At 32.2% G+C, this 25822-nt stretch overlaps 2 protein-coding genes and 2 long non-coding RNA genes across 15 annotated transcripts in view; 2 read left to right on the forward strand and 2 right to left on the reverse strand.

Moving 5' to 3' along the window:
* The window catches only part of LOC100647502, a 29821-nt gene extending 23918 nt beyond the window's left edge, over positions 1-5903 (forward strand). The window contains exons 9-10 of the mRNA XM_003396535.4: positions 1839-2486; positions 3470-5903. Of these exons, the coding sequence (XP_003396583.2) occupies positions 1839-2486; positions 3470-4993 (2172 nt within the window). The 3' untranslated portion in view covers positions 4994-5903. The remainder of the gene's footprint in view (positions 1-1838; positions 2487-3469) is intronic.
* Positions 1-10058, reverse strand: part of LOC125385499 — a 43831-nt gene extending 33773 nt beyond the window's left edge. For all 4 annotated transcript variants that reach the window (XR_007224869.1, XR_007224868.1, XR_007224866.1 and 1 more), the window contains exon 1: positions 9831-10058. This is a non-coding gene — a long non-coding RNA (uncharacterized LOC125385499). The remainder of the gene's footprint in view (positions 1-9830) is intronic.
* A 101-nt stretch (positions 10059-10159) lies between these two features.
* Positions 10160-25822, forward strand: part of LOC100647621 (anoctamin-8) — a 28307-nt gene continuing 12644 nt past the window's right edge. For 8 of the 9 annotated variants that reach the window (XM_012310203.3, XM_003396536.4, XM_012310204.3 and 5 more), the window contains exons 1-3: positions 10160-10352; positions 20406-20491; positions 25557-25717. In XM_012310203.3, coding sequence (XP_012165593.1) covers positions 10160-10352; positions 20406-20491; positions 25557-25717 — 440 coding nt within the window. The remainder of the gene's footprint in view (positions 10353-20405; positions 20492-25556; positions 25718-25822) is intronic. The other variant, XM_048407795.1, reaches the window with a different exon arrangement.
* Positions 19349-21391, reverse strand: LOC125385498. The gene is made up of 2 exons (XR_007224865.1): positions 20991-21391; positions 19349-20564 (listed from the first exon to the last, which is right to left on the reverse strand). It is a non-coding gene; the product is annotated as an uncharacterized LOC125385498 (long non-coding RNA).

A 25822-nucleotide genomic window follows, 5' to 3' on the forward strand; every position in this document is an offset into this window, starting at 1 on the left:
ATGGAACAAGATCTTACAACCCAATGCTCTATCAATCAGTTGTAGCCGACTTGGATATAAAGAACCAAATGATCTAAGTCAATGAGTAAATTGAAGGACTTGAAAATTGTCAGTATCCTAAAAATGTCTCAAATTACATGTTTGGACGTGCTACATCTATTTCATCTAATATACAATATATCTATAATAATGTTTCCAACGACTAGTTAGGACGATTAGTAGGGACGTTAATGACAGACGATGCGAAGCGTGATTAGAAATTCGAGCACAGTTTCTGTTGGTGTTCGTACACGGTATAGCTGTAGTCTCTTGTTTCTGGCCTTCCTCTACGCCAGTTCGAAGGCTCGTTCACTAGCCCGCTTGTGGGTCGCGATAAGGGAGAAATAATTATCGCGTTGTAATTCACGATATGGAAATTTTATGGTTGAGATTATATTGAGACCCATCTTGAGAAGTACATAGTGGGAATTTTTAAACGATGCAATGGCGTAGGAATTATAGTACTATATATATAAATAATATGATATTATTAGCATGATAATATTGATGATAACATTTTATATTAATAAAGATATTGTAATATATTATATTATATTATATTATGGTACATACTCTCTCTCTCCATATATATATATATATAACAATTATAGTATTCATTTTAGTATTTTGTATAAAATGCATCATTGGTTATAATAAATTATATAAATATTAGATAATAATATTTATTATGTAACAATATTTATTTATTAATTATATTTATATTTAGGTAATACAGATTATAATTATAGAAATAATATACTATTTCCTTTTTATATAAAAATACCATAATGTACTACATTATACTACAATATGTTATAGTACACTACTAACTACATTATCATTTTAACAAAAATTTCAAAAATTTCTCCGAAGTCTACATATTTTTTTCTTAAAATTGAAATATTACCTAGAATACAGTGTATCAGATTTTCACTATAAGTTACTAAGAATCCTTGTTAAAAACTCTCTTCGTTAACTTTACTTCTAAACTCTCTCTCGGTATACACTAAAGCCTTTAAGGAAAATTTATCCCTTTTCACACACACACAGCACTCACAAGCAAGTTTAGCCTCTTAAAAGGAAATTGCACTAAACATTACAACGTATCGATTTCAATGAAACTTTATATACAGAAAAATTAATAACACGTACTTTGTTCTAATGGAACTTACATAAATAACCTCGAAATATCAAAACCTGTACCTTTTACTGTACATTTTGCTAATTGAGATATGTGTATATCGGCATAATATATGATGTAATTGTACTTTATATACGTTATAATACTGTTTATTTTTAGTAATATTATGATAAGACTCAAAAATATTAATTAAGGAAATTTTTGGAAAAGGGATCCACAAGACAAAAACTAATGAAATTTTTGTTATACTAGAAATTACAATTTTAATCTTTATATATATCAGAATTGATAATTATAATGACATTTAGAGGACCTTATTCTTTTTATATTTACAAAAATAGGTAAATCTTTCATACTAAAAAATATAAGATAAATTAAAAATTTATTTATGAGAGGAGTAACAATTTCACAATGAGACATGACAAATAAATAAAATATTCCATTTGAGTAGAAAATACACCCAGCTCTCTTTTCCAAAAATCTTCTTAATTTGATTTTTCTTAGAGACATGACAAAAGTTATGACTTATAATACCATCAACTTTCTTCTAAACAAGACAGCGTATTTCTGAATGCACATAAATCTATATAAATAATTATCATTCAATCGCACTGCTTATCCAAACCTCCATCCAATTAAAACTTCTCTGAATTTTTAGTATCCACCCGAGTTCGTCCTAAACTTTGGCAACTATCCAGCGCAAGCTGTTCAACGTGACGAATACGACCAGACTCAACTAACCAATAATTCACCAGGAAAATACAGCCAGACTTCAAGAACGAGACCTTCGGAAGACAATCACCAGACGACGGCAGACATTTACGGAGCTGAGAGTCAATGGTCTACAAAGCTGACGAGAACTTCGTTCCAGCCGAGTTTCGCAGTGAATCAGGTCCCAGAGGAGGCTTCTAAGAACGGTCAATGGTTCCATGAATCCTTGAAAAATGTTAACCCACCAGAGATAATCACAGCAGCACCAGAAGTTTCATCTGTAACACTGGTAGTCTCTTCAGATGATAAGAAGATAGAAAAAACGCAAAAAGAAGAAGAGGAAGATGAGTCAATGTTAATGGGTACCACAATATTTGGTAGGAAAACTGGTATACAGGATCATACTGAGAAGATGAATATGACTGAAATGAGCACCAATATAACAGAGATTAAACAGAAGACTAATAGTGAGATTGAAGGTGATCAGAATGGAAATTCTTCTTTGATGGATAAGGTTGACAGTTCTACTGAGCAACAAAGTACTGATTTCGAGAAGATTGTGAGGAAAAGCGATAATTCCACAACTGGGAGGAAGGTAAGATATATTTGGATCTAGATCTAGAGTAATCTGAATTTGTTAATAATTATGAATAAGATTTTTGCAAAGTTTGAGAAGGTTCAAGGAAAGACTGTAATGGTTTATTTATAAGGTCAATAAATATGTTAAATATTATTCTAGAAAAAATATTATTGCAATTAATAACCAATTATTAATTAATATTATTGAATTGATGAGGAATAATAACAATATTTAATGTTTTATTTGCGTAACTTATTTATCAACTGATCCTTATAATTATTAGTGCAAATATAACTATTTTTAATTAGTATCGAACGACTCTTTGTAAATTTTCTTCTAAATTTTCCAAAATTTAGACGGTTTAAAACAAAGGAGATAGAAAAGACATAATTATAGAACATGGGCGTCATAGTAGTTTTTTTGTATCTGTAGGTGATGAAAATTTTTTCCACCTTTTGAAGGAAAATATGTGGTTTTTCTTTCCTGAAGACAGCGTATAGGTACGGGAGGTTATTGGAGATCGTTACAGGCAAGGTGAAGGAAAGCTTAATATTACTATGAGAGGTTGGTAGATCGTTATGGGGAGAGAAGGAGGATATTAATATCGACATGAGCAGTTGTGGTGAAGACAGTCCTTTATTAAGGTGAACAGTATTATTTTTGACGACGATAGGAGATTTAACAATTAAAATTATCAACAATATTATAATAAAAATTGAAAAAAGTAAGGAAACAGAAGAGTAATTGATCTGATATTTTCATACAAAAGATAGAGAAAAATGTATATGTATTAAAATATTTATCTAGCTTAAGAAATCGGCGAAAGAGTTGAAAAGAGTAAGGAACATAGAATTAAAAGTTAATAAAAAATGTAATACTATACGAAATGTATAAATAATAATCTAATAGGAATGTTATAATAATACTACATAACATATTATAGAATAATACTATAACAAAAAATAATAACAAGAAATGCATGCAACTATTTGCTTCAGATCACACGGAGAAGAAGAGTCCGCGTTCGAGTCAGGCCAGCGGTGGACGATTTTGTCACTGCCGAGTCCCAGCACTTCAATTCTGCCCTGAACGGTTTATTCCAAGGCCAATATAAGTACAACCCCATCCGTGAACCGAAACCTCTTGCAGGAGCTTCAGCTTCAGCCGAAAAATCGATTTTACAAGACTTTCTATCAGATATTCTAAAGAACGACGAACCTACGAAAATCACAACCACTGAGGTACCTGAAACCGCATGGACAATGTCTCCAGCCGTGACCACTCCTATGGTGATCCCTGAAGACGTCAGTGGAACTACGGAAATCCAAATTACCACAATTCCAACCACTTATAAGATTGAAGAAACAACAATCACAGAGTCGCCTTATGAAGATCTATTTATTAAATTAATTAAAAAACCACATGATAATATAAAGATAAACGAACAAGAGAAAAAGGAAAAGAACGAGAAGAAGATAGTTACTGGAGAGAAGGAACAGCAAACTTGGGAAACAACGAAGAAATGGAACCGGAAGAATTTTCAGAACACTCTCAGTTTTGTCTCAATAGCAGGTAAATATACAACCAAAGACAATGATGAGAGCAAGTCGAATGATGAATTAAATGATTCAGAATCATTTCGAAATATCGAAGAAATAAATTTTAATCAGAAAGAATCGAATAGAAAGAATGATGTGCTAGAGGATCGCAGTGAAGTAGATAGAGACAGTACAATAGAATTCGAAGAAAGTAACAAAGGATCAAAAGACGAGGATTATAACCATCCCAAGAATCACAGGGCCAAATGGAGTGAGGTAAGATACCCGTCTGCCTTTGATCACTCCAAATCATCCAGCTGGAATTACGATTCAAAAACGAGTGGTAGATCTGCCACAACGTCGATTCCGGGGTTAGTAACGAAGAAGGAAGGAGACACCAGTGTGAAGACACTCTCAGACTACGTCCAAGCGATCTTCGATACCATGAAGAGTGCTGAGGAGGAGACAACAGTAACCAACACGGAAAATCCAGATGAAACCACTACCACTGGGCTTCCTGTATTTAATACAGACATTCCAGATCATGTTAATGAATCAAAGCAAGAAATATTAGTGGATAATGAAAAGATTTTTAAATTAAAAGACGATGAAGTTAAAATGACTACTCAAGCGAGCTTTGAAGAGTTACAGACAATTGGAGATGTTAATGAAAATGGTAAGGAATCGACGGAGACTGAATCCACGACGAATATCGATCTGGAGAACGCGACGACCTTGGGACGAATCGACATGATTGCAGACACAACGACGAGTTCTACGTCCGAGAATTATTTCGCAAATGATCCTTCTCTTTCGACGACTCTGAAACCGAGTAGCACCACTTTATTAATTAATTCGACAGAATCAATATTAGGAAAGGTCCTGCGAACCTCAACAACTACCAAGGTCTCGCATATGACGGAGATTTGCTATAGAGGCCGATGCGTGATGACGAGGCCCAGTCGAGACGATCAGTTCAGATGAAGAGAAAAAGATTGGTAATCGATAAAAATGTAAGAGAATAAATAGCGTCATTCCCTTCGATCTGATCTAGGGAATGGATCGTATCTGTATATAGAGAGGGCCTCATTGACCGCGTTCTTCATACCATGTCTCGTTTTATTTATTTAATTGGAACTTTCTTTAAAAGCGATTTTCTTAGTAACTTTTTCTTCGCGGAAGGTGCAGAGTGTAAAGCTTAACTCGTTGAGGATTAATTAGTAAAATAATGTGTAAAAATATTTTGTGGATAAAAGTGTTCCTTTTGTTTACTAAAAGTATAATAATTAATAAATGTTAATTGTCAGATAATTTTATTGGATGATTTCACTCACTATGAGCGAAGCGGTGAGATGTGTAAAAGTCTCTGTGAACAAAAATATTTCTTCTTTTCACTTGTAAATAGAACTATGATATTGATGATTGAATAAATGATTTTCATCTCAATGAGTAGAGATTAACCATATGTAGATATAATATAAAGAAGAACATATAAATGGAAATAAATCCAAAAAGTAGCTTTATTAACTCCTTTTTAGTTTTAATCAGAACTATGATATTAATTACTGAATAAAATATCTTCCATCTCAAGGAGTTAAGACTAATCAAATGTATAATGTAAAGAAGAAGATATATGTAAATGAAGAAATGTGAAAATGATTGAATTAAGTGAATTAAGAGATTCAACAGAGAAAGTAGTGGAACATTACCCTAGTCAGGGTAAACTGGTTCGATAAGAAATATCAAGCACCGTTGACGACGAATCGATAACGTGTAACGAAGTTTGTTTATGAAAATCGTGCCAGGGGATTCTCTGGTGTTTTTGACTCGGTTCGAAGCCGGAAACAGAGGCCCTGCTAGCGTTCTCAGCAACGCCTCTAATCTAGAGCAAAAAGAGGATAAAGAAAAAGATAAAAAATGAAACGATAAAGTGCTAAATCTATTTAATTGAAATCTACCTGTCACCTGCTGTTGGTATGCGTGTAAGTTAAACGTTTAAGTACTTTATTAAAAACATAAGAAAGTAAAAACCAGCCTCTTTTTCATACAACCCTACGTAAGTTCCTTGACACTTCCTATGATTGGTTTGTTAAACTGATCTCATTGACCCCCTTTTTGTTTGTGCTGCAAACCTCGATGTCTGATTACAATTAGTATTTATTGAGCAGGTCACTTTATCTGAAAATTATTGTACGTTTATAAAAAAATTGAGTACTATTTAAAAATTGAATACTGGGCGCTGTAGTTAATTTATGAATTTTTCGAGCTTAACTTATTTAGCTCTAGAAATGAAACAGAGGGCGTTGTAAGCGGCTAAAGGATTTTAGATTTTTTGGTGATATTTACAAATGAAGTTTATGATTAATAACTTTATTGAAGAAATTCCGCTCGTGAAAAAATTTCTTTAGATTCAATGCATTAGAACTATGCCAAATTATGACAAACAATTAATTCCAAAGAAATTTCGTGTTTCCTTCTTTTTTTACAGAAACATCCTTTTCTGTTAAGAAAAATCGATGTCGCATTTTAAAATGAACGAAAGATATAGATGAGTAAACTGAAAATTTAATTAAAAAATTCATTAATTATGGAATGTGTAACGCTACACACGCGCGCACACATACACATATACACATGTACATAGAGTCGAAAATCTGACCCCGATTCAAGGCACAAAGGATAAGGATTGAAGAACAGAATCGTTACAGCCGATGGGATTAAATCATTCGTTGGAAAACAGAGCCAAGAATAAACGTTTCTCCTATTGTAGCTCCGCGATTTGAAGAAGGGTGGGAACAGGATGGCTGTGCACGTTTTCCTTTCAAAGGGAAAGACGGACAACTTCTCCAAACTCGCCCCTTTCGCGTTAAATTGAGCCAACAAACTCCCAGGACCAAAGTTCAATGGAGTTCATCAGCCTGGTTGCATCTCTTCTAATTAACCTTCCATTGTTTTTCTGCGAAAACTCTCTAACGACGGTCCGGTCGGTCGTAAGTTTAATTTTTATTGCACAATCCAATAATTTCTGCAAATGAGTATTATTAATTACCGTTTATCTGAAAATTTATACAAAAAAAGAACAGATGAAGTTAACAAGGAAAGTACACATACATGGAATGCACCTAATAATTGAAGATTTGAAATGATAAATGAGATATACACGCTCTAAAAGCAAATATTTTCAATTTTCGATCTTTACCATCTTAATAAATTTAATCAAAAAAGAAATGATCAAAAATATACATTTTTCTTGTAGTATATTATTGTATAATCTTTAATACTTGCCATTCGTTATTTAACTTACTACGTATTATACTTATTATACTTATGTTATATTTCGTGTTATATATTATATTACTTATAATATATTGTAGTCTCATATCTCATCATTTAAATTATCTAACATTTAGTATTTGTAGTACACTATAGTCTCTAACACTTAAATGGTTAACCATTTAAGCTCTATAATTTCAATATTAATTTTGTAATTTACAATTTTTTAATTTCATAATTTATAAAAAAATGTGGAATCCATTATGTTAGTGAGTTTAATAATTCTGCTGTTATTTGTCTAATAGGAAAATTCCATATATGTATATAATTGTCAATATGGCGGTTGGAATTAATCGGTCAAATTAATTTGATTCGTCCGTGGCATTCGTTCGATCATCTTTAGAATTCTATTTCGAGGTTCTCGGGGTTGTTTATCGATGCAGGGAACCCCTCTTGAAAGCCATCACACCCAACGAAGAAAATTATCAAAGCGTACCGGAAGTCACATTACGATCATTTTCCAATAGCTACGCTTTCCTATCCTATCTACATTGTATTGAAGGGCCATACCATCGATTCTTGTCGATATCTGTGCCACGGGTACGACACCACTGTCACTTCTGATGGCCACTTTGAGTCCGGAAATAGGAAATAATCAACTCGACGATATCTCGAAATAGACTAACGACGGGTTTGAATTTAGAGCGTGCCCTTGACACTGCCAAAACGTTCAATTTTCCCTCATCACCCATGTCATAATTCGACACTTTTAACGGGTATTACGACAGTCAAAACACGATTCGGATATTCGATTTCTGGTACATGTTGCATGTTATGTCATTTCGCGATCAATCGACATTCCCTATCGACTTAACTCCGCTATGTCCTTGAGCTTATTTTCAATACAATTATGATTTTTTATTGCCAAAAAATTTCTTTAACTTGAAGAAATTGTTAAAAAGTTTATTGATATAGGTATAATTTCTTGTCCCACTTTGAATTGATCGGAAATAATATTGATCAACTCCACAAATTGAAAAGTAAAAAAGTATGAGGTTATAAACAAAATTTATATTATATTGTAAAAGTTTATTATATGCAATAAATTAAATAAAAAGTAATATTTAAGGCAAAAATAGTCACTGTAAGAAAAAATCTTTTTTGTCTTGTAAAGATCAATTTTATGATTCGAGTACATATCTGTTGTTACCATATTAGGTTAGTTATTAGATTATATAGCAAACAAAAGATTGCAGTATAGATTACTAAAGATTATAATGTACTGCAAATCTTAAATAAAAACGATTTAATGTTACAAACTACAGTATATTACAAGTAACAACATATAGCATGTTGAAAGTGCCAAATAAAAATGGTAAGTATTAAAGACTAGGTATAATATACTACAAACAGATCGCACAGTTATAACCATTTCTTCCGCTCTAAATTCATTAAATGGTAAAGATGAAAAATTGATTATATTTTCCAAGAAATTCTTTTAATTTCTTTCTTTTTGACAATATATTTTAAAAGATCTTTAAAGGAATTCATAAATTTGTGAGATATTGAAGGTAACAGAACATTTGGAACATGTAATAAAGAGAAGTTTCATAGCAGGCGTAAATGTCTGCCGAACTCTCAACCTAATTTTCATATGCCACGAATACTCGACGTTTCCGGTGGTGTCACATGGCGTAGGAAACGACGGGGAAAAGTGGAAAAAGAGAAAAAAAAAGAAAAAGTGGCACAAATCGTGGTGAGTAGTCAAGCGAGAAATGGCGTTGCACCGTTGCGTTGGATCGATCGCAAGTCGCTTTATGTCAGAAGTTCGTCACAGATGGCGGCACTACATAGAAATGTTTCCCTACTTCGAGGAAAGAACAGGATGAGTCATAGAACATTAACATCGGCGAGAGCAGTGGTACGACCGCGAATTTCGCGAGACGGTTCACGCGGGTAAACTTTCACAGTAACTTCATGTTACACGAGGTATATCTAAAGATTTTTCTCGATAGTTTCTTTAAATTTATATTCACATCTTGTTAAATCAATTTCAATCATCGAATGATCAAAATATCAGTTATTTATTAATAATTGTTCCTTAATATTATATATTTTGATACTTCTATTCTTAATGTGACTAAAAAATATTTCTTCATAAATTCTGAATTTTTAATTTTAAGTTATGAATTTTCTATAAAAGAAATAATTGTGAGTATTTTTTTAATATATAAAAAAATTTGAAGATTGTAGAGATCCTCATTAAGGATCGTTAGATTTTCGACATTTAATGGTAAGATTATTATTTCTTCAAAAGATTTTGTGAAATCTGTTAGTGATTGATCGCGATCAATCATACTCGATGATCTACTAATAATTGATCAAATTAATCAGAACGTTCGATTAATCATTAATCAATCCTGATAAAAACGACCATCGATCATAACCAAAAACATATTTAACTTAAATGTCACGTGATTTTGATCATTTCTGCAGTCACTTTTATATCAAACCTATTCTACTTATAGACGAATTCAATACGACTTACCATTATTACGATTTCGCCTTCATCCAGTTTTAATTATCTTCATCAATAAAATACTCACATTTTTCACGTTTATATTCAAGCTATCGATCAAGAAACTTCACAATGTCTCATAACCGCTACCGGAAGAAAATTGCAAATTATTTCAGAAAATTGCCCCATAATAATCCGTCGCAAGAGTGGCGCCACTATGCGGCCAGTGCCGCGAAACGATGCAACGGAGACGAAGGGCGAAGAGAGTTCGCGAATAGAGGGTGCATAGAGGGAGCGAGTTCAGTTCAGGCGCAAAGGTCCTCGGTTAAGGACGCGACGGTCCTGCTAATCGGGACACTATGCCAGGCGGCGAGGGGTCCCCGATCAATCTCCTCGACCACCGTACATCGACCACCTCCGGCGAGTGCGCGAACAGTGACGAAGATGAGAGGACGACAGGCACCGCTTCCAGCACGATGACGACCGTCCTCACGGGCGACGGTCTTAGACGGAGGAAGGTCATACACGCGGCCAAAGAAACCTTCGACAAGGGTGAGTTTTAATAAATCTCCTCCATTTGTAGTACTACTGATCCCAAACTCATAAATCATCTTGTCATTCCTTATGTTTGATTTTTCATCAAGCAGATATAAACAATTCGTTCGGCGTAACGATAGTACATGCATTCATATGGATATGAATAATTCGTAGCGATAGTTAGTACACATTCTCAGTGATAAACACCAAATGCAACCAATCTAGTAACCAACAGAACCCAACGACTATACAGTCGAATTCGGTCGTATTATTGGACGACATCTAGGCATACAATACGTCAGTATTCGGACCGTTATTCTTTGCCCTTGCGAATATACGTTTCAGTCAGAAAACATAAGAAAGAGTATATTCGCTGTCCGCAGTGCGCGCAGTCACGGATGCTATCTCAGCGGCGTTGGTGCGCGCGTTCTCAATGCCGCGCCGTTGTAAATACATGGGACTGTGTATGTACAGAAGGTAGATGGGTTTCGTTACGAAAGCTCGCGCAATAATCGCGATGTGGGGAAGTATTAAATCACAGTCAATGATTTTCATGGTTGCTTATTTTCATCCAGGAATCGATTCACCTGAACCAAAAATGGTTCGTACACACGCCCACCCGGTCATCCCCTTCTTCTTAGCCCGCGAGTCCCCTCTGAATTCAGCTTATCCCCATTTGCACCCAACTCCACTCGGCTGCGTACGCATGTCTTGATTCGCGGTTCTTTCGCAACCGCGTTCTCTTTAAGCATTGTGACCATTCTCTGGAGAGCGAGTCAATTTGTTTATATTATAGGTGAATATATTATCATGTTCCTTAGAATGATGTTAAAAAAGAATTGGAATATAATTGTCCTCTGAATGTTGGATTCTTGAAATATATTTACAAATCATTGGTAGTTTATTTTGAAACATCATACCTCTGAAAAACTCATGTAATTAAAACTTTCCACAGTTTTTGAAGTATTTAAGAACTTTCCTATTTCAAAACTTTAAATGAACCAATTGCTTTGGAAGTACTGTATTATTTCAAGGATTCATCTATAAATCATAGATTCAACTCCTTTTGCCTAAAAATTTTACGAATGACGCAAAACTTAGAAAATCAACTTTTGGCTGTATTTTCAATGCAAATAATCGCCGTGTGTCGCCTCTCCTCGTGTCGACTCTTCGAGATCTAGATAGCGAAGTGGGGGTTAGACCAATAGAATAGAGGCCGGTAATCGCGTGCAAGCTGACGAGAGAGCGCATTATCGCCTAAGGGCATTGCATTTTCGAGCAAATTTCAGCGATACCAGTGTGGTTTAGTTGGAATTCAAACGTCGTATCTCACATCAATGCTAGCGTTCGAACGGTCGAGTTTCTTCACCCTTTGACCGTCAGGATACGATCGGTCACGATTTGACCTTTAAAGCGAATAATCTATTTTATATCGTGCTTTTTTCCTTTACGTTTCTAGAAATAGCTGAAGTTCGACTACATATTTGTTCAAATGGTCTTGGGCCAAAATGATGTTAATATTTAAAAATTTCTTTTGAATCATTTCTCAGAGGATTTGAGATAGGAATTATCTAATTATGGAAGAGCAGCTAGATCCACAAAGGAATTTTATTAGATTTGATCATGCTACTCCACAGAATTTCGCTGAAACGGATACTCCATATCTAAACGTGATAACTCGGCTCTCTGTGGCTTTATCTTCTACGCCGTGTCGGAAGTAATTGGATCCATCTATTTAAACGACTTTGTTCGGGAAAACCGTATTTACATTTCCTTTGTAAATTATTCTATGAATTATTTTCAATAATATTGTTTTGCTATGAAATTCTTTTTAAAAAATGAGTTGTTTCATTTTTGTCAGAAATTAATTATATCATATTTATTAAAATTTAATCTGTATTGAAACATAGAAAATTTTCGATAAAGACCATTGATAATCCGATTTGTGATGTAGAAAATATAAAAAATTTCCTAATCTTGACTCATCACAAAAAAGAATTTCTAAAGAAATCCCCAAAAATCCCCAGTGTTGATTAACAAGCATTATCGAGGGGTAAATTAGAATTAAAGAACATACCACAAAAGCATACCATGTAAACCCTACTCTAATTCTCACCATGAATCGCGTGAACGCGAACATTACGTGATTCTAAAAATCCGTGCAACACCAAGAGGCTTCGTTCTATAGCGGTAATTGTGCATTTTCATTTAGGTTCGCATTTTCGATACCAGTAATCCGGCGAATGTAATTTTATGCGGCGTTGATAATCTCCACGGAACGAATACGTTTGATCATCTCATCGATGCACGACTACCTCGCACCACAATGTGGCTATATTATTATTGCAGGGTGATATGCATAGTAGTGAAATTACCTGATTTAGTGGAATTTATTTCAATGATATACTCTACTTTAAGTATTATGAAGTTTAAAATATGATTATATTAAATTAATTAATATTTCTTAAGGTTTTTAAGTTTGATACTTTTTAAGATTATTATTATATAATTTAATAAGATTTAATATATTTTATCTTAAATTTTCATGATTTTGACAATTAATGTGGATACTAACTTTTCTTGTATTGATTAATAAAAACAAAACATTTCTGTTCTTAACCGCAAAATTTTATACATTATCACGTGTAAACTGTAGTTAGAATTTTTAAATCCATTTTTGCAAACGATGCCAGAAATATTACAGAAAATGTATTGCAAAACAAGAGATCATTTTAATATTTATAGCTTTTCCCCTACATAAAAAGTCGCGATTGAAACTTGAATGGCGGTTCTTTTCACACGTTATATCTCAGCAGGCAGCCTCTTCATTCTATATAAACGGCTCGTTAAGCACTAAGGAAGGTCACTGTACTAAAATTATTTCCCTCAAATTCTCAGCATTTTTAAAAAAACCTTCTTCACTAAGGTTAACTTTCTCAGCAACGACCACACATTTTCTAAACAATTAATCAATTCCATCATCTTACTTTTATAAAAATCGTGGGTTTTAGAATTGAAAAATTCATAGAACATACATTTCATATGTATTATTGAAAATTGTTTAAAGTGTAGTAATTTCACAATAATAAAACTGCATTAAAAAATATATGTTAATATCGAAATTTTTATAGATAATAGTGTAGAAAACAAAGTCAAATATTCTATCAAGTTTCTCTCATTAAATCAAACAACTTTTGCGCTAAAATATTTTCTCATAATAGTTGAAGAAGCAATCTTTACGTGTTACATGAAACATAAAAATGGTTAAGACGCATACTTTACTTTCGGAAAAGCAAGTTGACGTCATATGGCCTTGAATAAGATTTAAACTCCTCATATTGCTGAAAATGTCTCAAATTACATATTTTTACCCTCGAAACGTGCAAACTTTAGCTCCTGATAGTTATATCAGTTTCGCCGATTATGTGTAGCCTTTTAAGAAAACTATCCTTTTCAGGGTCACCCTGTACATATACCGGGCTGTGAAATGGCGGTATGAAGTGTAACTGTATATACTTGAGCGTGACGTAAGAGAGTGCTCCATCCCCTCTATTACCTGCCAAAATGAGGCATGTGAACAGTCCTGAAACGACTCCTATCGTCAATACACGAAATGGAGATTTCTAAAGATGCTTAAGTGATTTCTCACTGTTTTTTGAGTGTTCGAATCATTATTCGACATGTTTCGTGTGTTTTACATCCTTTGAATGGTTAATCTAGTTCTTCTAAGATAATAGTTTATTTCATTACATTATTAAAATTAGTATTACATAAAAAGGTAGGAATTATATATACTAGAAAAATAAGATAGTGATTAAATAAAAATGGTTTAACATTTTAAGTTAATAATAATGTTAATAAATTGATTTATTAGAAATTAGAAACTCAGGTATGTTTTTAGAAAGTTATATTATTCGTATCATTTTTCAATATCTTTCAAATGGTTAATTAAATAATTCTTTATTAAAAATAAAGAATTGCATATTCAAGTTACATATGCAATTCTCTTTAAAAGAAAGTAACGTAAGTCAATTAACAGGTATTAATTAGGTAGGTTACGTTAAACAGAATACGACGCTATTTAGGGTCAGGAACGCGAAGCCATACGGCGAAAAGCACGTGCCACTGATGCTACCAACGCATGGAACGCAAAGAAATGGGATGATCGATACACCAGTCATAAAGTACCACACGTTTGACATCGATTTGCTTTAAAAGACACGTAACGTTCATGTCATATCTCGTAAATTAAGTACAGCAACTAAGTATGCTAAAAAAGATAGTAACAAAATCCTAAAAATTACTCTGTATATAGTATATGGAGTTACTTCTACGTGCAATTTTCATATAAAAATATCAAATGTGTATGTGTGTGATAAATTATATCATTTTAGAATATATAATTTTGTATTACATTATATGAAATGATAAAGTTTTATTATCACCCGATATATACATACTTAAATAGTAAATACTACTATTCCAGAATATTATTCTACGCTGCCGTTTAGTATGTATACATACATACATATCGAGTTAATTTCAAAACAACTTCGATCTCCAAATGCGTTGACTAATAAATCCTATAATTCCAGAATATTATTCCACGCCCCGTATCTGGTAACAAAACTTTAGAGCCATCGAGTATAGTAATTTAACATCGAATAACAAACTCTACGACTTCAAAATGTCATCATACGCAGTATACATATAACAAATTTTCGACCAAACATTGCAACTATGACTCTGTATAGTGGCTCACAAAAATATTTGGACATAGAAAATTTTTTGCTTACTGCGTGTCATTATAGTGTTAAAGAAATTTTAAAACGTTTCGAACAATGTATATGTTTTAATACATATGTATATATGCATATATACGTATAGTCAGCAACAAAAATACGCGGACAGTAGTAGAACTAAGTAAGTAGAAATAAATATCAATGAAGTTTCGTTAAGTATAACTTACTTGCACAAAAATATGAGAATTAATTTCAATTATTGAGTAAATACTCTACATACTATACAGATACATAATAAATAAAATTATCATTATTAGTATAAATAAATATAAATAAAATTATTATATATATAATATTAATACTAATTCGATTAAACTTCATTGATACCTACTTCCTCATATAACTTATCTTTGTCTCCGACTATATCTCATGTTCATTTCGAAACAACTAATATAGACAGAGCATTTGTAAATTTTCCTTTTATACACTTTAAGACGTTAAAATTTCAAAAGCAATCTTCATATAGTATGACACAAATCTTTCTGAGGTTTACGATTTACAATGCCGAGGTATAGACTAATTTACCAAAACTGATTTTTAAAGGATGATAATCTAGAATCTCCATGAAACTTTGTCTAAAACTTTCAACTTATTTTGTACATCGTCTTTTTTGTTCATTTTCATTAACGATTCTCTTAGAATCGCAGCTTCAATTAAAACTTAACGGTTCTACATATCTCCTTAATAATTTCGTAAACATTTTTAAAAATTCTTATGAATCTGTCGGTGTACATATTTTACTTCTACTATCTTATTTTTGTCCCTGACTATATTCATAAACATTTTCTGTGTTAAGTGTTCGAATATTTTCATAAATCACTGCCCTTCCTTTTAACCGTTCCTAAAGAAATCTTTCTAACTTTCGAAAGCAACGTCTCTACGATATTCCGTCTCTGGATGTTCGAAAGGTTTTAACTGATACTTTCCTCCTCTATGGAAACCAAGGCAACCGTCACCGTGCTTCTTCTAGAAGATAGTGTGTTCAGAGACGCGTACATAATATCACGCAACACTTGAGAGAACAGGCTATGGGTGAAATACGGTCGATTTAATAGACTGGAACTATTGTATGAGATGTAAAATGTTGAAAGCGTACAAGCCTCTATACCCTGCAAGATAACATTTTATCAATTCGACCAGAGTTTCGGGTTTATTCATTTCTTAAATTTATGCATAATTGCGGTCTCGAAATGACAGGATCTCTAACAAAACTCGATCAATTATTGTAGCAGCCACTCAACTGGATAACGCAGTATAAAGTCTAGAGTACTGTAAAGATTAGGTCTATAGAGTTGTATATAATTTGATGAATTAACTCGTGTCTATAGTGGATGACGAAAGTATTTGAACATATATTTGTTTTTCCCGATAATTATTTAGTGTGTAAATCGATTAGATGTAGTAGAGTGTTTGATATTCAATAGATTTACCTAACACGCGGAAAAGCCATTATGAGATACTTTGATTTTACAAATCATGTGAAAAATTTTATATATGTAGTCAACACAAGGAAAGATAAATGTATTATTATGATACATATAAAAATTCATATTTACGTACATGCTTTACAAAAGTTGTCTTTTTAAGTTTGCACTTAAAGCTTGGCTGATCTATATGCTTTCCATTTATTAAAAGAATACTATATCAGGCATACATAGTATCATATAAATGTTATGAATTTCTTAATAATTAATAATAATTGAGCCAATTGTTACCATTAATAGTTACTTAATATAAGAATATAAAAATATACTATAGTAAAGTTACTGTGTTTGTTATTTATATATGAAGATAAAGGTGGGAAAGGTTGCTTATTCTTCTGTCACCTATCTGAAGTTCAATAACGTAATAACATTCATGTTAACCATTGTATTCAATAATCTTTTAATGATTATTTATTATTATTTTAATAATTCAATGATGATTTTTTAACATTACTACGTATTACTTCATGTATCTATCACCTAATAGACCTCACATTACTTTTTACAAGAAGACATTCCATTTTATAGAATATATAGGAAGTTTCAGTGAAATCTTATTATAAATAGAACTTATGTACGATATTTACAAAAATAAAAAGATGGTGCATTAAATTCTTCGATTTTATTCTGCTATAATTTTAATGTCGTTCAATCAAACGTTGTCCACCGCAGTTAAATGGTCATAAAAGTTAAAAGTATAATAGGAATATAAAAATCATAATAACCACACTAAAAACATATCATGGCTAATTTAAGATAATTCTGTGGAGAAATGAAATCTATAAAATCGTTATTGGTCGTATGATAGAGATATGACCCATTGATTGGTAACAGTCCAAAAATATACTTATTTTATTTCACATTTACTCTTCGTTGATGTTCGTGTGATTTATAGAAGAGAAACTTTGCCAGAAATTCTTTAATTCAATTTGCCCCCGTTAATATTCTATTACGTTCTATAATGGTAGCAATATAAAAAGAATAAAAGATGAATTACTAATATACAGTAATAGGTAAATATTAATAATTTAATTTTTTACTGCAATTTAACTGTTAGATAAAGATACTTTTTTATCTCTGTTATATTTCACTTTTATTACCTGAAACAAATAAATCTCCATATGAAGTAACTTCTTATATAAATTGTATACAATTTGAATTTTAAATAGAAATTAACTTACAAAAAAAAAAAGAGGAAATCAGAATTACTTTGAAAAAAGAATACATTTCGTTTTAACGGAAATATAGCTTTTGCACAACCCTGCGCAAAGTAAAACAAATGCTAGTGTGTTATTCGATTCTGCAAAAAATTAATACCACCGTTCTTTCTATCGATGGTAAAGCAAGTAACACACAAAGAACAATAAAAATCGAATTCCCCTTTGGAATTTCCGCTTCCTAACCCGTGAGCACCTCTGCAACGTCGTTTATCACCGGAAGAACGAGTAAAACGTTAAAAAGGGAAAAAGGAAACTTTTCGTGTTCGTACCGCGTGTTGAACGTGCAAAATGATGTTCTAACGAACAAAATACAGTGCATTATACAACAAGCTCCGCCAGCTCGGAAAATGCAATTTTCCATAGAGATGGATAACGAAGGGTGGAACTCTTAACTTTCAGAATACAGACCATACGGAAGTTCCTGACAATGTTGCAGAATCTTACAAAATTTATATTTCTTATTAATATATTTATATTTATATATAATAAAATATTAATAAAATAAGAAACATCATATATAAATATAATGTATTATATAATATAATAATATGTTTTTTATATTTTTTATATTAGGCCTTGGATGAATTTTAATGTTCTCAATTGGGGGAAATATCTTCGTTTATATTTCTCTCTTTCAAGGAAAGCAATAGATATAAATTTAGTACAAAAATAGTAGTCACATTATTTAATTTTTCATAAAATTAAACAATAGTCGAATTACCTAATTTTCTATAAAAAGAAAGATAACTAATTCTAAATTTCAGACGAAATTTCGAGAAGATACAGTCTTACATAGATTAAAACAAACATAATTCCTGCATCCAATGAAGCTACGATATCACGGCGGTCGCTGAGCAATTTCCTGATTCGTAACCGTTGGCCAGAAAATTACCTTCGGCACGGTAGCGTGAAACTCTTTTTATTGCGGTCTTGCAATAGGAACTGGTTGCGAGGAAGTTTTCAAATCGCCATTAATACAACGTGTCCTTGGGAGGTTTGATAGAAAACGTGGATTAAAAGCATTTCTTAATCTTACTTATTGAAAAAGAAAACGCATCACACAATAATGTCGCACTATGTTTTAACAATTGTCTATCTTTAAATTCGTTTAAAAGATTCATCTTCTTAAAAATTTTGGTAAGTTTGATTAAAAAATAGCAGAATTGGAAACGTTTTCCAAGTTACTTAATGAAGAGGAAAAAAGATGGCATAATACTGTCACGCTATTTGTTCGTGTTATATATATTTTTTTTCCTTTGTTGTTGTTATATATTTATAGTTGTCCATTTTTAAATCTGTTAAAAAAATGAATATTTTTAAGAGTAATAAATTTTTCAATTTCGGGAGATTTTTTTAAATTAGATCCATCTACAAGAATTTCAAAAAATGAACGATAATCCAAAAAATAATAGAATTTTAATAATTCAAAAAGTAGCGTTGTGCATTGCGGAGGAATTTGATTGGACAAGAAATGGAAAAAAATTTATTAATGACTTCGCAAGACATTAACTGGCCTAAATTTAATTTATTATCGAACAAAGGGAGCTCATATATTTTACAGTCGTTCCACGTAGTTGTATCTTCTTTCTTCTGTTTTCTTATTTGTGGTTCAGCCACAGTTTGAACGTCCTCCAATATAACGACCCTATGCTCTGTTCCTCGTATTCTATAAAAGGAAACGGGTGACTGAAAATTGAAATAAGTATTATCGTTATACGAAAAAGCCAGTTCAAGTATTTCGTTAATGATCACCGTTGAATTGTCTGCGACTTATTTCGAATTCGTTAAAAATTCTCAGTACTTCGCTTTGATACTCGACGATCTTTCCAATTCTTTATCTTCGAGTTAATTATGTCTGTCGAGTATGTCTCCAGAAAAAAGAGCTCTGCTTCTTCATTACATTAAAGAAAAAGATGTGCTGTATAAGACACATGAAATGTGATAATTGAATATTTTCGAATGGTATAAGAAAATGAAAACAAAATTTTGTATACAAAAATTGTATAAGTAATTTATAATATAGCTATCGCAGACAAATTTCATATATCATTATAAATATATTTTATTACACGCGTAAACGACCTGTGACCCTAAATTCATCTACGTATGTATATCAGTCGATGTTAACAAGCATCGCTTCAATTCATAACCCCACAATATCTGTTCCACCAGTGGTACATTTTCGAATATACATTACCTCTTTAAAATAGATAAAATCGATAAATCAACAACAATCAGAAATTCAGATTCAATTCATTTACATATTATTGTTTAATCGAAGAAGAGGACTGTTAGACTGGTTAGGCGAATTACAGCTCGGGGGCCGCTTCCACGTCTCGTTATATGGATCGTCGCGTTTCCATCAATTACGCGAGCTATTAAACCCCGCAATTTGCCGCTTTATTAAGGAAACCCGCGTTCTCGCTTCATCACGTTCACGGAAAATTAATCCTTGGAAAAATAACACGACGCTAACGACGTGTCTCGTTAGGAGACACCAGGACTGGCATGGATCGATATTTAATAACAACACGTCGTTTCCATTTTCCTTTTCTTTTGCAGCATCCCGTCTACTCAGGCGGAAGATACCATGCACAGGCCACTTGATGACCCCCCGCCGCCTATGGATACAGAAGGTTCCAACTCAAGTACGTTTTCGAATCATTACATACTTCTATTATGTACCACTGTAATCTCGTTATGTCCTCTATTTATCATTTCCTTTAAAAAGTTGCTACAAATTATGAAAAATGTTTTAATAAATTTAGTATTTAATATTATTACTTTTTCATTTTTGGATAGTTTAGTGTTTCTGCACTTTATTACATATATGATGGATTTTATACATTTATAGAATTCTGTATAATATTGTCAAATAGTATATGTATTTGTTATTTATATTTGCAATGTATCTGTTACACATCAGTTTCAAGTTTGAAGTTAACTAAATTCAACACAATCAGTGCTTTGGCAAATCTCTCTAAATATCTCCTTATATTATCAACTATTATAAATATTTATTATTTGGTAAAACAAATTTTGACATTCAATATACGTAATTTTAAACGTTAGAAAAGGTTAAGTTTGCTTTTATATATTCAAAATGGAAGAAACGAAAATGCTTTAAAAGAAACACCTAGTACATACCACAAGGCTTCTTCTTTCTTCGTTTCTTTTTTCATGTAAAATGATAGAACAATTTTTCACTGTTATCGTAAACGATTTCCATAATTGAAAAAAATGCCACTATTCGCTGTAACACATGTTTGACCAATATAACCGCTAATTACTCGACCATTGTCCGGATTGAATTATCCGTGACGAAGCAAGAAGCCAGTGGTGAGAACGTGTGCAAAAACATTCCAACTTGATTCTACGCCCGAGCACACCGGATCCTTATATCCATCTGAATGGCTCATCTATCACCATATTCCTGACCAATTGAAATCAATACACGACGAGCACAGGGAATCCATCGTGTACAGTATACGGTATCCACGTGACGTACAAACAAATTTTGTTGCACACATCCTCGTTATTCTACGTTACTACATACACGGTTTATAATTGGGATTGGCTTTCTTGTTTACGAAAACGCGTTCTACGGCTATTGATTTTATCGTTATTGATCAAACGATTGCGTGTAGGGGCGGGCGGAGCTTAGAAATGACGTACAAATCCTAAATCATCAATTTATAATTAGTAGATTAATATCAGGGCTGTCTAATGTAATGATGTAATAACCAATTAATATTAGGAAATTAGTGGATTATTGGCATAATCGAACAATTTATATATAATTTGTAAAATTTACTTGTAAAATTTTATTATTATCGCATTTCATACAACTATTTTATCTATTATTGTAAATAAAATATGTACATCCATGTACTATAAAATAACTATTAGAACTATGATCCGATATGAATTCGCACTACAGTCATGTAAGAATTTGACGCGTCAGCCATCTAGAGAGGAATCTCAAGAATATCATATACAAGCGTGTAGGAATGAATAGAATTGAGAAAGGTGGCGTTAGCGAATAAAACGGCCAACCAGTGAAATTGATTCCCCTACGATATGTTTCCAATTCTATCCTTTTCACATTATTGCTATACATTTGTAGCTCTTTATTTACTTATTCTTCGAAACATCGATACATTTCTATATTCTAAAATTTTCGTATTTTTACGTTCGCATACGTTTTCGGGTAACTTCTCTGTTCTTGACGCATTATCGTTGTGCCGATATGTCGGTAACACCGACATCGGAATTGCAATTTGGCAAGATTATCATTGTGTATGCCTTCACTATCGTCTATTTGGTAGAAAAGTTTCGAAACAAATAAACTCCTGGCAACCGGTCAAACAAACTGTTTGATGATGTTGTTACAAGTTGCTCTTCGAAAGGAAATTATAACGAGAGGTTTCAAGCCTGCCACTTATTCAAAGCTTGTTACGTGCTTTTATTAAGATGTCTGCTATTTCTTTTACTATGTATAGTAACTCACAAGAGTATTCTAACACTTACAATAGGAAACTTTTATGTATATATTGTATGTGTTGCAGAAAATATTTTGAAATCTTATTAGCATCATAGCGAGATAAGACTGTTATGTTTATATTAATAAAGTTCGAATATAATGTGAAAATGTTTATATGTAGAAGTTACAAAATGTATCAAAGTAATTAAATAATTAGTCATTCATTACATTAATAAGGTACAATATTCATTAAAAAATTAAAACTTACTAACAAACAAAATAAATATATAGCGTTTAGTAAAAAAATTAGTATATGTTATGATAGCTTAAGCTGTAATAAATGTTAAAGATCCTAGGTCCTAGTGAATATCGAGGCTTATTAATAAAATCTCTAAAATATGTACTTACACTAAATATCTTGTATCTTTTATAGAATTTTTTAATACCCAAAAATATCTTAATAAAATTTGAGAATTATTCTACACATATGCTTAATTCTAGACTTAATTCTAGATGTAATTTTCATGTAAATTATCAAATAGTAAATTGTGTAATTTTAGAATATAATTCTATACGTTATATATAGTTATTGTAGTCGAATCTCATTACACTGTTAGAGACATTTCAAAATGTTTCATATCATACACATAATATATTCATGAATGATTTCTATGTATAAACATTCATGAGCTGCTCTAGGTATATGGCACAGAATATGATGTAACGAGGTCGTAAGATCGGCCAGTAGTCAAAGCATTCATATTTCGGATATCGGGACAAAGAAAATGACAAGAACAGCAGTGGATAAGGAATTTAAACCTCGACGGGCGCCATATGTATATCTATACATACAAAGAAAGTTTTAATATAATGTCATTTTATATCCATTTTGTAAGATAAATTTATATTTATGTTACTATTTTTTTCCCCTACTTCCATTTTAAATATTTATATTTATATCGCAATTTATTGAAATAGTTACTAACATTTGCAGTTTTTCTACTTTGATATAGATATAGATCTATATAGAAATATAGACCCTATAGTTTAATTCTTCAATTTCAGATTATCACTATTAAAATCATTTATGTAAAGTTGATACGACGTGGATACAAATATTTAAAAAGAAAACAGGTTCACGTTAGAATACTCACGGAGGATGCCTACGTAATATGAAAAAAGGTAAAACATGTAAAAATGGAAATACATAAGGGCTATAAAAATGTTCAAAATATGAAAGATGTAGTAAAACAACGAGACAAGAAAGTGAAAGCAAAAACCCATGAAACTTGCATTACCCCTCCTTCTAACGAATAATTCATCGAAACGGAGGCAGAAGATCGATAAGTTAAAGTGTGTATAAGACATGAACGAAAAAATACAAAACTAACGTGCAAACAATTATTCAAATTAGTAAATTAACGCAAAGAGCATCAAGATCTTTAAAGTGTGCTTTATCAATGTTAAACATATATATAATTCTTACTAGAATGGACACATACAGGATGTTCGTTGTGGTAAATTTCATTGATATTCATTAAAATGAATACAAAATTTTAGGAATAAAACTTTTTCATTTGCCCGTGTTTATTTATAAAGTATTTTTATTTATTTTAAAATTATACTTTTTAAAACAATATTGCTTTTTTAATCGGATATGCTTTTTTCTGAATTAGTTTTCTTGGGAAAATCTGATCAAACAATATCATGCCCAGAAAAATGACTTCACCTAACTGTATTTCAACCAATCAAACGATCAAAGAGCGATGAAAAAATCCATCCTGTGTTGTAACCACGTTGCAGAGGATTAAACACATCTAACCAGCGTTAAGGTTTATTTATCTCCGCGTTCTTTTTGGATCTACATGCTGCTCATTGATCGTCAGTTAATTTAATATAAGGTGACCTTTTAAAAAGCGTCATCTTCATCCCCGTAACGATAGTAGTTCCGATGAGATATCCTAAGACATGCCCACGCGCGGTTTCTATTCTTTGTTACGTAACTTTTTCCATATATCGTTCAATACTAGCCATCATTTGCGTTCCAGAAGTTCAGCCTCCTCCGTGAGATTTTTTATTCGACTCACGTAGAAAAGTTGGCTTTATTAGCTGTTTTTCTTTTTTATGCACAATGTGGTAGAAAATTGAAAATTGTCGAGGAACTTGTTCAGCGAAAAAATATAATAGGTATAGGAGGTATACTTTTCCACTTTACAATTTCATTGTTCAATATTTTATACTAAATACAGAAGTTTTAACTTCGGTCAGAGACTACACTACACCGATATCACAATACTACTCATAATATAGTGGCTCAAAATTACAATTAAGATTACATCAAAAGTTGATTGTAAACTCTGAAGTCTTTTTTTTTTCTTAGTTCCCTCTTAAACTATGTAATACAATCTAATTAGCATTGTCAGTATATAGCGCAAGTTTTAGTTAGCACATCAATTATAAATTAAATCTTCGTAACAAAATAGCGTTAAAGTTAGTCTTTGTACTTGTTTGGCTACGCTCCATGATTCGTCACTGTTATCTAGTGTCATGTTATCATACATTGCTCTTTATGTATAAATATAGTAAATATTAGCAATTTCTGAGAAAGAAGGATTTCTTTTAATTCCAGCAGAGTAGATAATACGGATAATAGAAGTGAATTTCGACGGCGGTATTAGGTCAGACATGCCATCAGGATATCTTCGCGCGTAGATTGTCAATATCAAGCAATCTGCTGCCTTTTGGAAGACGGCCAGGGCAAACGAGTTTAGTCCCTGTGCCAGAAAACATGTATAATTCGCCCTACGGTCTATAATTCCATAGGGAAATAAGTGTACCTTGTCCAGCGATAAGTACAAAATAACGTCATGGTTCTCATTTGTGGACATTCGAGTGTATCTTATTTCTTACGAGAAACCTGATTATTTCGATGATATGGAGATATGGAATAAAATCAGTAAACTGGTAAAATAGAATCTCGAAGCAGCTAGCTTGAAGAACTTTGAGAACTCGAACGACTTAAAAAAGAATCCTAGAAGCCCGAGAAATTTTGCAACTTAAGAAACTCTACGAAATTAAAGAGTTCTAAAAATTGAAGTATTCAAATCCCAAGAAACTAAAAAATAGAAATCCAGGAATTTAAACTCTAAGAACTCTGAGACTAAAAATTCATAAAGATTTGTTGTAATCGATAATCGATATTCGCCAAATATGAATGATGAATTGTACAGGAATGCGACGTCGTGATGATGTTTCCAAGCGGAGCAAGCGATGAAACTTTGATGTGGCTCCTAGGCCGTCTTCGGGCGGGAACCCCGGGCCTAGTGGTGCATGTCCGACATCATACTTCGTCAGACACTTATGGCTTTTATTTAACAGCTCCCTTTAGTGTGTAAGTATATTTCTTATATATTGTAAATTATAATCATTACATTCTATTGATTATATGAAATCTCAGGAACCAAACTGATTTGATTAAAAAAATTTTAAACGATAC

The sequence above is a fragment of the Bombus terrestris genome, chromosome 7 (assembly GCF_910591885.1).
Source record: "Bombus terrestris chromosome 7, iyBomTerr1.2, whole genome shotgun sequence".
In the NCBI taxonomy this organism is placed as follows: Eukaryota; Metazoa; Arthropoda; class Insecta; order Hymenoptera; family Apidae; genus Bombus; species Bombus terrestris.